This window comes from Anabrus simplex, chromosome 10, assembly GCF_040414725.1.
Source record: "Anabrus simplex isolate iqAnaSimp1 chromosome 10, ASM4041472v1, whole genome shotgun sequence".
NCBI classification, from domain to species: Eukaryota; Metazoa; Arthropoda; class Insecta; order Orthoptera; family Tettigoniidae; genus Anabrus; species Anabrus simplex.
Window position 1 is genome coordinate 24,445,908 of NC_090274.1, and position 14,497 is coordinate 24,460,404.

Here is a 14,497-nt window from a genome sequence, read left to right on the forward strand (position 1 = left end):
GCTTCCAGTTATTGGGTATTACATTCTCTTTCCAGATTCTATTTATTACCCTGTACATCCACTGTTGTCCAACCTCTCCTAGTGCTTTGATCATCTCAACGCTTAATTCATCTGATCCAGTTGATGTGTTGTTTTTCAGCTTAGATATTGCTGTCTCTACTTCCAACTAGTCAGACTAGTGATTCTTTCAAAATCATAAGGTTCGTCGTCTAATTTAGTGACATTTTCATAACAGTTCAGCAAAGTTTCAAAGTGCCTTTGAACTCGTGTAATATTTTGGTCTTATCCCTAGTCACCTCACCATTAGGAAGTTCTACAGATTGGATTCCTTTTGAGTTCTTCTATTATTAACAATACTCTATAACAGTTTTTTTTAAATTTTCATACTGCATTATTTTGGTAGCCAGATCTTCCTTGCATTTCTGCTTTTCAGCTACAACCAACTGTTTGATCTGTAATTTTTTCTTTCTGTAATGTGACAGCTTCTCCTCTAGTTCATGTTGATTTCCCTGTGTTCTTGCTTGATATAAGGATCTTCTTGCATGGTTTCTGTCGTTGATAGCCATTGATAGCCTTTTTAATATCATCATTCCACCAGGCAGTTTCTTTAGGTTTTCTTATTTGATTCTGTTGTCCATATACTTTTTCTGCTATACCAACCACAACCTTCTTTAGAGTACCCCATTCTTCATCTACCAGTTTCAGTTCTTCTCTCAGCAACAACCTGCGGACACCTTCCCTGAATTCTTCCTTTGTACTTGGCTCGGTTAGTCTCCAAGTTTTTATTTTTAGGACTCTTTTGTTACAGACTTTGGGAGGCCTTTTCTCTGCAATAACTGCAACGAACAGTCTATGGTCTCCACCAAGGTCTTCACTTGGAGACCTTGATTTTCCCATACATTTTGTCTATATTGTTTCATAGAATACAGGTAGACCTCGTTATACGCGATAGTTATGTTCCGCGGAATTGCCGCGCATACTGAACTTGCGTAAATCGGGAGTCATTTTATATTAAAATATAGGATTAGGTTTCTGTTTACTCACATATTAAGTTTAAAATAGCAGAGATTCTTAGTATTTTTACAAAAAAAACCATTATCATGTTTCTGAAACGCATTTTAATGCAAACTTTAAACACTTAAAAATTTAACACTGAAACACACAATAATATAACTAAACTCTGCATACACGCTCTTGGCTTTCGCTTGAATAGCAGCTCCAGGTAGAGGCATGTGGTGTTGGTTCTGAGCTCAATCCAATCCATTCTTTCCATCACTTCCGAGCAAGATTTGGTCACTCTAGTCACACGTAAGTTAGCAGAAGACTGAGCAGCTTTTCAAATTGATTCCACATTGTCATGAATAGTTCTCACATTGGAGTCACTAAGTCCCAAGGCACGCTGAATGTCAACAACATCCTCACCTTTCTGATAGCGATCCGGAACTTCTAAATTTGTTTCTAACTAATACGACTTTGGTACACGCTTCTTTCCTTCGACAGGCACACATTATTTCTTTTTACCCAGTATTTTAATACGAAATTTGTGAAGTGCAACTTCACCGCTCTGCCGATCGGAACTGACGATTCACGTCTCGACAAACACGACAGAAGATGCGCGCAGACTGCGCTTGCCGTGTTTAACTTTGGTGAGCAATGTAGTGTACGGTACGTTACAGAGTTCGGCACGCATGGGTGTACATGCCTTAAGGCTTTACAGCTTCTACATACTGTTAACAGATATAAGCAATATACTTAAAACCAAAATCGCGTATATGCGAAATTGCGGATAACGAATCTGCGTATAACGGGGTTTACCTGTACCTTTTTTCTGAATTAATAGTATAGGAATTATATTCTGTTCTCCTTTTCCTATCTGACATCCTTTACAGTTTTCTCAGCATACAGAACTAACAGAATAAATGTGTCCCAGGTCTGTACTTAAAAATCTCATAATCAGCCCTGAAAGGATCAAATACTATGGAATAAGAGATGTATTTTCTAAGTTACTTGTAATTTGTAGTCATCAGAAATGTGATTGATTGGTTCAGTAGTGCTCAAGTTGCAGAAAATTCTTCAGTCTATCTATGTATATTGTCTGACCCTTGTCCCGCTTCACTAAAGCATCAAGTAGAGAGTTTTTATGGCCGGGAGCTCTTCATAACGGCAACCTCATCAAGGGAGTTAATGAGATGAAGTCAAGAGGGTGAAACCATGTGCTGGCACATAGCCTAACTCCTGTCATATAGCATCAAGGGATCTGCTCAAGGCTTTACGTCCCCTTCAGACGGACGAATCATCATCAACCCTCACTCCGTGTGAGCACTGCAGAGAGGTTTGGGATGGAATGCAGGATTTTGGCACACAATCTAGTGATTAGAAATTGTACACCACCACCTCTCCTACCCTGCCAGCCAGCATTCTGATGGTGACCTACAATATTAGCTCTTTTTATACTTTCTCCTGAAGCCAGGTGGTAAACTTCCTCATAAACATAACAGAAAGCTTTGGCAATATTAATTTGTATTGTATGACAGTGCACATTTCTAAACAATGAGCCAAACTAGGATTTGTGTTGTTGTTTCAATCTTGCCACAGGCATGCGTGCAGTGGTTGTCGCCTTGACTCTTGTTGAACAAGCTTAGTACTAGAACTGCAACTGCCATCATTTTTATATTTTCAATCCTTTCAGAATCGAATTCTGACTGATGGTTGATTTTCAGCACTGACAAGTACAGTTCAAGTACAGCTCAGTAGGTCTTGATTTTGAAAATGCCCCATACCCAACTGAGGTTCTGCTGTTACAGCGCAGTACATGGTCATACCATCTCAGGAGAATCTCCTGCATTTTATCAGTGATTGGAGCCTCTCCAAATGCTGCTATAAAGCTGCAAAGAAAGCAGTACTTTTACCTCCAAGACCTATTAATGTACCTGCTAAAGAGATTTGTTTTCAGCTACGTCGAACCATCTTGGCACCCTGGGAATCGGAGTGGCTAGCTATCCGAACTCCCAGCAAGCTGAGAGCAATTAAGAAGAGAACTACCGTGTGGTGGTCCTCTTTCTGGGCTTCACGGAGAGAGGCTATAGTATTGTGTAGGCTGAGGATAGGTCATGAACGATCTACGCACTCTTATCTCCTAAAGAGGTGGTGCTGACTTCACTGTGGCCCACATCCTCACAGAGTGCGCCAATCTATCTGGCCTAAGACAGAGCCTCGGCCTGCAGGAAACACTTGAACGCATATTAGCCAATGACGCGACTACTGCTGATCTTGTCATCCGCTTTATGTGCAACAGTGGATTAATCAAGGGTATGTCAATTGCAAGTGTTCTGTTACTCACGGAGCTCACGTTCCCTTTTGATTCATTAGGGTTTTTTCGGCTTAATTTAATAATTTTTTTGTTTTATTTTGTACTTCGTTTCCAAATTCCTTCATTGAATAAATCACTTTATTTTATTTTAAATTTCTTTTCCTCTTAATTTGTTCAGTGAGGTTGATTACCTAGTTGTACTTCCTCTTAATTTTTTTTCTGTGTTGGAAGTCCTGCTAGAATAGTTTGATCGGGTGAAGGGAATAGATCTGCAAAGAACCATCCAAGCGTGGTTAGAAAAAGGAACTAAGCACAAGAGATCAAGGAAGTAATTTTGTTTGGTGAGCAGATAAAACAAGACCTGGAGGGATGAGGGTTAGAGTGGCAATAGATTGATAGGAAGATGTATACCTGGATTGACAGAGGGTTGCGGGAAGTCATGTATTAATTCTCCACACTCGGGCATCTGGACATGGTTCTCAGTGGTGGAATATACAATAAAACATATGCACTGACTGGTTCAGAAAATTATTTGCTCAGGATTTGCTGTATGAGAAGTTTTGGGAGAAAGGTAAAACATTTATAACTGTTTTTCTGGACATCAAGAAAGCATATGACCATGTACCACACAGGCGTATAAGGGAATGTTTGAGACATACATGATGATGATGAATATGATGATAAAAGAAAGAGCAGCTTCATCGTAGCTCATCTCAAACCCAGTTGAGAAAGGAGGAGAGTATATAATTGGTTATTGAGTCTCCGTGGAAGCACTGATGTTGAATAGGAGTCTCTGGTTAATCTTGAAGGGGGAAAAAAAAAAAAAAAGCTCTAAATTGTAAGCTCGCCTACTTACTTAACCAGCAAACACTACTAACCGCATAAGGGTGAATTTCTGGTGGCTTAAAACTGGACCGAGCTCGAGCTGCAGTCGCTTAAGTGCGGCGAGTATCCAGTAATCGGGAGATAGTGGGTTCGAACCCCACTGTCGGCAGGCCTGAAGGTGGTTTTCCGTGATTTCCCACTTTCACACTGGGCAAATGCTGGGGCTGTACCTTAATTAAAACCACGGCCGCTTCCTTCCAATTCCTAGGTCTTTCCTCTCCCATCGTCGCCATAAGACATATCTGTGTCGGTGCGACGTAAAGCAAAAAAAAACAAAGCTTAAAACTGGATAACTCTGCTTAGGGGGAACAACCCAGACAGGAAGGCCAACAGGCATGGAGGCTGTTGGAGGCACTGTGCTGGCCAATGTAGGGACAATTTTCCACGTTGGGTGAAATCCCCAAATTCAGGGAATAAAAGAAGAGTTGGATGTATACGAGTATAGAAAGTGGCTGGTAGACCCGACACTGAGAGGCAGAACAGTAATAAATCAAAAATCAAAGTGGACCGATGACCTAGATATTAGGCCTCTTCGAACAAGAAGCATCATCATTATCAAAATCAAAGTGAGTTGACACTGGACTGAAGCACTTCTAAATGCAGCTTTTCTTGAATAAAAAATGAATGAAAACCTACAACCTGTTTTCCAGTCATTGACCAGGTAAGGGATGGAATGAATGAAGCAGATATAGGCTATTAGTACGATAGGGTCGCCACTCCCAAAGTGTAGCTTTTCTTCTCTCACTGTAAAAACAGAAAAGAAATATGTAAAAAAAAAAAAAAAAAAAAGTTTTTAAAAAGCTGCTTTTTCTTTGATTGTTCAGTATAGTACATAAATCGCAATTCATTTCATCTCTTACTATAAGACCTGTTTAAGACTACTGTATTTTCTAAAACAAAAATAATTTCTTTACTAATGTATTGCAGAACGTTGAAGATTGAATGGTTAGGCCATATCACCCACAAGGAGGTACTCCCTTGTGCCATGAAATCAGTAAAGAGTAACTTCACCATAGCCAATCCCAAACCTGTTTGAGAAAAGAGGTAGATTAATGCTAGGACGTACCTTCCATTTCTGTACTGTCGTAGTAGGAAAAGTAAACTTCTGACAAAAGTGTGATTTCAGACTGCCATTGCTACCTGTTGACAATCTTATGCTACTGCTCATGAGAGGGGTTATAAAGAGAAGCTCTGATGTTGTAGTTAACTTCTATTGTATTATTCTTGCCATAAAATGACAACAGATATGACGGCTGGTAGAGTGAAGGTATTGCATAATAGTGCTACTGCCTAGAGCATTTTAGAAGTGCGAAGTTATTTATTGTCTATTGAAGATTGTGATACTACTATTAGTAGTTTATGCAGTGAATATGATATTTAAATTGTTAGAGGATGTATTTCTGCCCCTTCGTCCTGTTTCTTGACATGGGGACGAGGATAAGATGAGATGAATTTATATGGCGTGTTTTTATGGCCGGATACCAACCTCATTTGAGGAGTTACCAGGTCTATGCGTTAGTTTTTGTGGTAAAGAAAAAAACGCATCATTTTCAAGGGAAATTAACTTTTTGTTTATTCAAAATTTTGGCCATTGGCTTCTACACACTTCGCCCATCTTTCAGGTAAGTTATGAATACCATGCCACAAAAACTGCTTGTCGTTTGTGGCAAACAATTCATCGAGCCATTTTCCAACTTCCTCGAAACTGCTGAAGTGCTGCTCTAAGAGCGCTTGCCCCATTGATGCGAAGAGGTGCTAAGTCAGATGGTGCCAGGTCGGGGCAGTACGGCGGGTGCGGAAGTATGTCCCATCCAAGCAATTTCAAGATGTCTTTCACTGGTTTTGCTGTGTGAGAGAGCACATTGTCGTGTAACAAAATCACTTTGCCATGTCTTCTGGACCATTCCGATCGTCTCTCAAACAACGGGTGATTTAAATTAATCATTTGTTGGTGATATCGTTGTGCACTAACGGTTTCACTGGGCTTCAAGAGTTCATAATACACTTTGCACTTTTGTGGTCTACCAGAGCGCGCACCACATGTAAATTGTTGAAACCGTACCTCACATGTTCTAATCGATAGTGCGTGTTCACCATATGCTTCTACCAGAGAACGATGACTTTCCACAGCCTTTTTTTCTTTTTATTAAATAAGAAAGGCGATGCGTGCCATAAATGTTCTATTTCAGGCACAAATGTCAACGTGATCACTGAATGATACAACACAGACGCTAGTATTTGGCAGCCTCAACTTGTGTGTGTTGGTAGGTTAATGTTAAACGAACAAACCGACGTATGTGTCAAATTCATACGCTGCGTACTGTTTGCTAGCACCATCTCTTAGTGAAACTGGAAAAGACTTATGCATACACCTGGTAATGAAGACGAAATGAATGATGGTGAATTGAAGTGGATAAGGAGGTGGAAGGAATCGGCTCTGGCCTATGAATAGGAACTGTCCCGGTATTTGCCCTTAATTAAAAACAGGAAACCACAGAAAACCATTCTCAGGACAGCTGACAGTGGGACTCGAACCCGTGCATCTCCCGAATGCAGAGCTTGGCTCCAGAGCCGTAGCGCGAGCATTCCGCTCGGTATTGAATTTGTTAGAGTAAGTGACAGTAATGGACAAAAGTTGAGAGTGAATAGTGACAATGAGCAGAACTCAGGTGTAAATAGTGACCAATTTTCAGATTTCGATCAACTACTGCAATGATATAAGAAACTCGGATAGATCAAAGAATGTACTGGGCAGGGCGAGGAACTAAGATGAGGAAGGGAGCACTCTGAGAGGAATAGGTAGGAGAAGAAGCCGAGCAAACTGCGGTAGGGGAAGATACATTTTTTTAGGATGAAGCAAAAGAGTTACCATTTCTCTAATTTTCAATGTATTGTCTTCATACTCAGTACAATGGTCATTATTTTGTACATCTCAGGATGTTTGTTACACCTAACTTTTGTTTTGTAATCAACACTTACCAGTAATTCAAAATCTACAAATATTTTGAAAACTTTCAATATATATCTGTGATTTTGGTAACAACAACAACAACAACAACAACAACAACAATAATAATAATAATAATAATAATAATAATAATAATAATAATAATAATAATAATAATAATACCTGGCTGTGCTGATTGCAATATCAAAAATACTCATATAGCTTAAATGGTTATAGAATCAGTAATTATTAAGTTGGATGATGCTTTTTACTGAATTTTTCCTTGGTGGTTAATGAGTCTCAGTGGGGCCACTAATCTCAAATAGGTGTCACTGGATGGCTCCTTTCTAATGGCAGGAAAGCAGCCTCTATCAGTCATATCTTCTGAAATGACTAACGTAGCCTGATACAAAGCAAAATGTGGACAACCTGGGGTATGCAACAGTGGTTCTTCATATATAAAATGGTAATTCTGGTGGAGGAAATGCAAAATGGTCACCAACCATCAGTGAGGAGGCAGCACGAGGAGAAGATGAATTAATTTATCTTTCATTTGACTGTGAAGATACTAGAGTACCATGATAAACAGATTGAATTAAACTTTTTATACAGATTTATTTTGAGTGAAAAGATAAACAGTTTTCTTAGATCAGTCCATCATTCAGTAAGAAAACCACTTTTTAATGCAGAATTGTTGCAGAGAGTCACATTCGCATTTCTTGGGAACACGGCCGGCGTGCTCACGTTGTGTCTGATGATGCTGGTTTCACCTGTTTTTCTTTCTTCCCAAATCTCTCCCCCTCTTCCACTGTGTCTGGGAGAGTTTTGTTCATAGTTTCCGGGAGGATAAGAGCAAGGAGTCCAGCCATGAATGTGAGGGCCCCGAAGGTCAGCTGAGGTAGAGGCTGCCAGGTGTGTGACTGAAAAGTCAACAATATTACATATGAACAATTCAAAGAAACAGACAAGTAACATATAAAGAAAGGAACATGCAAAGGGGCACACAATAGGAAAAGCGCAATGACATTTTAGTGTAGGAAGAAGGAGCAACAGAAAGAGGAGACAAGGACAATCTCCACAACTCACTGCTGTCTTCAAGTAGCCATCAATCAATTTCTTCTTGACCCCGATGCAGGTCTGTAGCCAATAGGGAGCCAGGATGGGCATTGCTCTACCTAGCTCTTAATGAGCTACGTGGATGTGTTTAGCTAGTTTTGATGTGACCGTTGATGAATTTCTTGTGATAAACTGGTTCTTCTATAATTTATTTATTTATTTTAATTTTTTAGCCAACATAGGACTACTTTACTCAGGTTTATGGAGGTTTACCTTGTTTTTGTCAGCCCAATACTGTTTCATCATTTCACAACATAATTTTCTTTCTGCTTCTGGAATCACTCTTCATATTCTGTGCTTGTTGATTTTCGTCTGTAGTCTAGTGTGTTTATCTTTCAATATCTTGAGTATATTTGTTTTGTATTTTAAATCTTGTAATATGTAACTCTCTAATGTCTTCTTTAAGTTCTGTGATCCATCTAATATTATTCTTACTCTTCCATAATTTTTCTCTTATTTTTCTACTGATTCTATTTTCTAGTGACCATATTAGATGCCCTAAGAATGATATTTGTTTCTTTTTCATTGTGCTAGTCACAGGTTCTATTTCTTTATAAACTGTTTCATTGGAAGCTAGTCTCCAGACTCCGTTTACTTGATAATTTTTATTTAAACAGGTTTGCACTCTTCTCCTTTCTAACTTGAGTATTCTGTATATTGCAACTGTGTTTCTTGTCTTGAATAATGTTTCATATGCATATGTAATTTGTGGCTGGGTGACTGTTTTGTAGTGTTTCAATTTGGTTGCTATTGAGAGACACTTTCTATTATATGTATTCTTGGTAACATGCTGTGCCATAACCAGTGCTTTCTTGTTCAGGTTGTATGTGATTATTTCACCTAAATATTTAAATTTTTCCACAATTTTTATTTCTTGGCCTCCCAGCTTAATTTTGTTTGCAAAGAAAAGTTGAGTTAGCATAATTTCTGTTCTTTCAAATGAAATTTTCTAACCAACATTTTGAGCTATTTCCTTTAAAGATTTTATTTATTGTCTTGTTTCTTTTATTCAATAAAATATGCACCAAAGCATAGGAAAGTATTCTTTCCTACTAATCTTCAACAGTTAGAAACAAAACTTGTATGAACATATTTCACAGAAAATTGAGTACTAAGTTGACTTGGTAGAAAAGTAAGAATGGCAGGAGGACTGGTAGGCTACATGGTTAATATTGTACATGCAGCTCACCTCCGTTGGGGGTCTGCCTGGAAAGAGCTGCACCACCTCAGGATGAGGACATGAGTTTATATTTAACCAATAGAACGATAACAGTTTCTTTTAACGAGATAATAAGAATGTAACGAAATTACTTCATTTTTACATATGTAACAACATAGTATGTATCTAGGAACCTTATTTTTTTATATAGGCCAAAGGCAGGCATTTATACAAGTGGAGGCACATTCTTCCCCTAGTGCACCGTCACTGCATTGTCCTACATAGGAGGCTTGCAGTGGTGTCTCAACGGCGCACTAGCGCCAGTGTCTTGGAAAGGTGTAGCAATCCATCTGATGAGCCCACTGCTACACTGGGGCAAAACGCTGGTAATTTCACGACTGAAAAAGCCTAAAGACTTAAAGAGCTTAAAAGTTTTTAACATAGTGTGTATGGATTTTAAAACCGTCACACTACAATTTGTAATAACAATATTTTATAATAATGCAGTGACTATTTAATATTAAGACTCACAATAAGTGGACTTTTTAAAATTGTTGTGCTATATTTTAATGAATTTATTTTTCCAACACAGTGTCTGTTCTATGTATCATATTTTTCTAGTAATATTTTAGAATGTTTCTTGTTAATTTATTTGTTAGGCAGTTGATGATGATCCGGTGGGAACCAAAACATTTTCTAGTGTTATAAAAAATGTGTAAATGTGTAAAGTATTTCTGAACAATGTATTGAAAGGTGAAAAAATATAATTTTCTCTTAGGAGTCAATTTTTAATGATGAATGATGTAAGCTCATTAGTGTGGCAGGTTTGGTTGAATGTTAAGTCCCTTAAACTGAAATTAGGAGGAGTGCAACTTTCTGCAGAATGATATAAGCACAATAATAGTTATACCTACCAGCAGGTTGATATAAGGAGCACTCATTCCTCCCACTCTAGCGAAGGTTGAGCTTGCTCCAATGCCCACGTTGCGAAGGACCGTGGGGAACAGCTCTGCTGAGAAGATGTAGATTGTGGCAAAGGATGCTGTGATTGCCATCTTTCCAATCATGACAAATGTTATCGTCAGCCAGAGCATATCTAAAAACACCACAGAGAAGTATTTACTGAGTGTGTTTGTATGATGGAATATAGGAAATTAATTCATTAAGGAAGTAGAGAGGGAGGGGTTGTCTCAAACAAGTCATGGACAAATATATTCCTGAGTTCTGATGTCACCTCAGAATATTATCTGATCATGGCAGCCAGTTTATTTCAAAGATCTGCAATACCAAACTGAATGAACTGGGGATCAAAGCAAAGTAATATGGTTGAAAGGACAATGCGTGAAATAGGACTATGTTTAGTGCGTATGTGGTTCTCACAGCTGTTGAACGTTTGTGTAACATCACGTTACACGAGTCCACTGGATTCACGCCCTATGAAATTCATCGCGGCAGGAGACCTACCAATGAAATTGTGAGTATATTTTCTTGAATGTACGATAATTTTTGGCAAAATATGCTTATTTCAAGAACAGAATTTGATAATTCCGTCTTCTGAGGTTGGCAACGCTGGCCAGCAGCAACATACAACTAAATTGTGGCAAGGTGGGTGATATGCGTGATGAGTGTGATGACGTAGGTAATATAGATTTCGATTCCCATACGGAACTTGAAATATTGGTCTTAAATGAGTAAATTCATAATTCCAATATAATTACTCATTCAGGACATATTTCAAGATCCCTACGGGAATTGAAATCTGTATTGTCTGATGATTTATTTATTTATTTATTTATTTATTTATTTATTTATTTATTTATCTATTTATTTATCTATTTATTTATTTATTTATTTATTTATTTATTTATTTATTTATTTATTTATTTTACAGTACAGGACTTCGTGTCCCACTTACAGTGGCAACTACGTCACATAAACTACAATTAACATGGCGGTACTTATATCTAAAATATATTCTACAATTTTATCTAAACACCTATAATACCAAAGTATTTCTCTAAAAACTAAAGAGCCTTATATTATTATGGTTAAAAATCACACAACAAAGTAAAATGATGAAAGAAATGAAGCAGTTCATGTACAAGCATAATATTAGAGAGTGCCAGCCCCGTGGTGTAGGGGTAGCGTGCCTGCCTCTTACCCAGAGGGTCCGGGTTCGATTCCCAGCCATGACAGAGATTTTTACCAGACCTGAAGGCTGTTTCGAGGTCCACTCAGCCTACGTGATTATAATTGAGGAGCTATCTGACGGTGAGATAGAGGCTCCGGTCTCGAAAGCCAAGAATAACGGCCGAGAGGAATTGTCATGCTGACCACAGGACACCTCGCAATCTGCAGGCCTTCGGGCTGAGCAGCAATAGCTTGGTAGGCCAAGGCCCTTCAAGGGCTGTAGTGCCATGGGGTTTTGGTTTGGTTTTTGGCATAATATTAGATAACTTCACCTTACAATTTCCCCTATTTTTATGACTTTATACAATGGTGCGAAGAAGTTCAGTTAGAAACTCGCTCATTGGCTGACTGAAGTCAAGGCCATTATTTTTCTGAATGGTACTGTTGAAGATACTACAGAGTTTGTTCACTGGCAAGTTATCATGGGCACACATCCTGGTTTTTTTTTCTTTTTTCTTTTTTTTTTTTTCATTGAAAATGTTATGCTATTTCTGGAATTGAAACGAGGTACATGAAAATTTAAGACAGTAATTCAGGATTATCAATGGCATACTTTACAATTTTAAAAAGGAATTTTACTGCATCCTTCCGTCTGCAAATTTCTAAACTTTCCACTCCGAAATTAAATGGATATTACTATAGGGTAGCATACGGGGATAGCAGCCAGTTTTTTATATTGTAAGTATTTTAAAAATCTTTTTTGCAATTTTTCAATCTGATAGACATATGATTGACACCCAGGGCTCCAAAAAATGCTGCCATATTCTATTTTTGGTCTTACTGTGGTATGAACAGATGAGTGCAAGTTTGATTGTTTTGAAAGGTTTTATATTCCTGATAATGAATCCTACGGTCTTTTGTGACTCAGCTACCATTTTCAGTATATGCGAATTGAAAGTGAGCTCATGGTCGAATAAAAACTTGAGGTCTTTCATCTCGCAAACCGATTGTAAATCACTATCACTTAGCTTGTAAGTGTAATGGACGGGAGTTTTTCTTCTGGTGAACGACATCGATACACATTTTTCTGCATTTAAGTACAGTTTATTTTCAGGCGCTCACTCCAATACACTTTTCAAGTCTAGCTGGAATATTTCATTTGTTCAGGGCAAGTCATTGATAAATACAAGAAACTGACACACTGGGGCAAAACGCTGGCAACCAAGAATGAGATAACTGGAAACTTTATAATTTCCAAGAACAGACCAGTTATATTGGAGTGATGACATAGGTAAGCATAGAGTCCTGGCTTGCTTCACTCTGAGAGACTGACGGGTTGAATCTGGAGGGCCAGGTAGTCTGTAGTGGGATGGTTAGTATGTAGTGGTGTGGGATAGAGGAAAAAACCAAACCCCATGGCACTACAGCCCTTGAAGGGCCTTGGCCTACCAAGCGACCGCTGCTCAGCCCGAAGGCCTGCAGATAACGAGGTGTCGTGTGGTCAGAACGATGATCCTCTCCGCCGTTATTCTTGGCTTTCTAGACCGGGGCCGCCATCTCACCGTCAGATAGCTCCTCAATTCTAATCACGTAGGGTGAGTGGACCTCGAACCAGCCCTCAGGTCCAGGTAAAAATCTCTGACTTGGCCGGGAGTCGAACCCGGGGCCTCCGGGTAAAGGGGCAAGCACGCTACCCCTACACCACGGGGCCGGTTTGGGATAGAGGAAGGTGAGGTGGATTGGACAACTCCATCAGACATGTCCAATGACTGATGAGACAAAAAAAAAAAATGTATAAGCAGCATGCAGAAACTAACCTTGAGGTACGGTGAGCGTGAGAAGTAATGCTACACCTCCGAGGATCATGGAGCCGCACTGTGTGAGTTTACGGCCCCACCGATTGAGGGTCAACATGAGAAGTACATATGCAGGAAACTCGACCAGTCCAGCGAGTATGAAGTTAACAAAATCATTTCCTCCCAGATTGGAAGTGTTCCAGGATAAACCGTAATATGTGCAGCTGTTTACAAACCTGGTGGACAAACATACTGCTTGAGATAACACTTTCTACTATGTTCCATGGGTTACACATACATTTAGAGACATGAACATAATAACAATAACATCAACATCATTTACAGTAACACCTCACCCTTTATCAACCCAGGTACTGTGCAAATATGCTTTTGTAAACCTGCATTACAAATGCTTCATGGCTTTTTAAATGTGTGTCTGCCAGGGACCAGCTCTCTACTCTGTTAAGCAGAGTGGAGAGGATATAACATCCGGCAAGCCTGTTTTTCCTTTTTAAACTTACGGTCTTATTACAAATAATATTTCTCATCCCAAAGAATGCAGCTCAGGCTTTCTCTAACCTTGATTTTATTTCTACGGTCATTTCCCAACTTCCCTGAATACTGCAGTCAACATGCAGTATGTTATTTTATTTACCATTTCAAGCGTAGTTCCATTTGCTGTTATCCGTGGTAATTCAGGAGGTTGTTTACTGAAAGGGACGATCTTGTATTTGCGATGTTCAAGTTTCATTCTTGACGAACTGTCCTTATTTGTTTTTGAGCTGTTGTAGTTGTTCAGCGCACTGGCAGTGAGAATGGTATCATTGGCATATCTCAAGTTGTTGAATAGTACATCATTCACCTTGACGCCAACTTCTGTATTTTCCAGTACCTCCTTGTAAATATTTCTTCAGAATATATCTTGAACAGGATGATGTCTTGCTGGGGTTAACTACTGTGGGATGGAGTAGACTGTGCAGCTAGCGACTCAGTGCCAAATGTTGGGTGGCAGTAAATTCCCCAACTCTCTAAAAGGGCTAGGTAATGGATTTGGACAGAGGAGCCCTCATATTTGGGTGCTGGTCATCAAATAGAAGAAATGCTACTGAAATCTAACAGACCTCACCTGTTCTCTAGATTAGGGGCAGCTGCTA

At 39.1% G+C, this 14,497-nt stretch overlaps 1 protein-coding gene and 1 long non-coding RNA gene across 5 annotated transcripts in view; one reads left to right on the plus strand and one right to left on the minus strand.

The window, feature by feature from the left end:
- Positions 1-14,497, plus strand: part of LOC136882094 (uncharacterized) — a 278,314-nt gene that overhangs the window by 109,886 nt on the left and 153,931 nt on the right. The window lies entirely within an intron of this gene.
- The window catches only part of LOC136882089 (organic cation transporter protein), a 64,327-nt gene continuing 56,877 nt past the window's right edge, over positions 7,048-14,497 (minus strand). For all 4 annotated transcript variants that reach the window (XM_067154614.2, XM_067154615.2, XM_067154616.2 and 1 more), the window contains exons 8-10: positions 13,365-13,579; positions 10,332-10,513; positions 7,048-8,062 (exon numbers count right to left, since the gene is read on the minus strand). In XM_067154614.2, the coding sequence (XP_067010715.1) occupies positions 7,883-8,062; positions 10,332-10,513; positions 13,365-13,579 (577 nt within the window). In that variant the 3' untranslated portion in view covers positions 7,048-7,882. The remainder of the gene's footprint in view (positions 8,063-10,331; positions 10,514-13,364; positions 13,580-14,497) is intronic.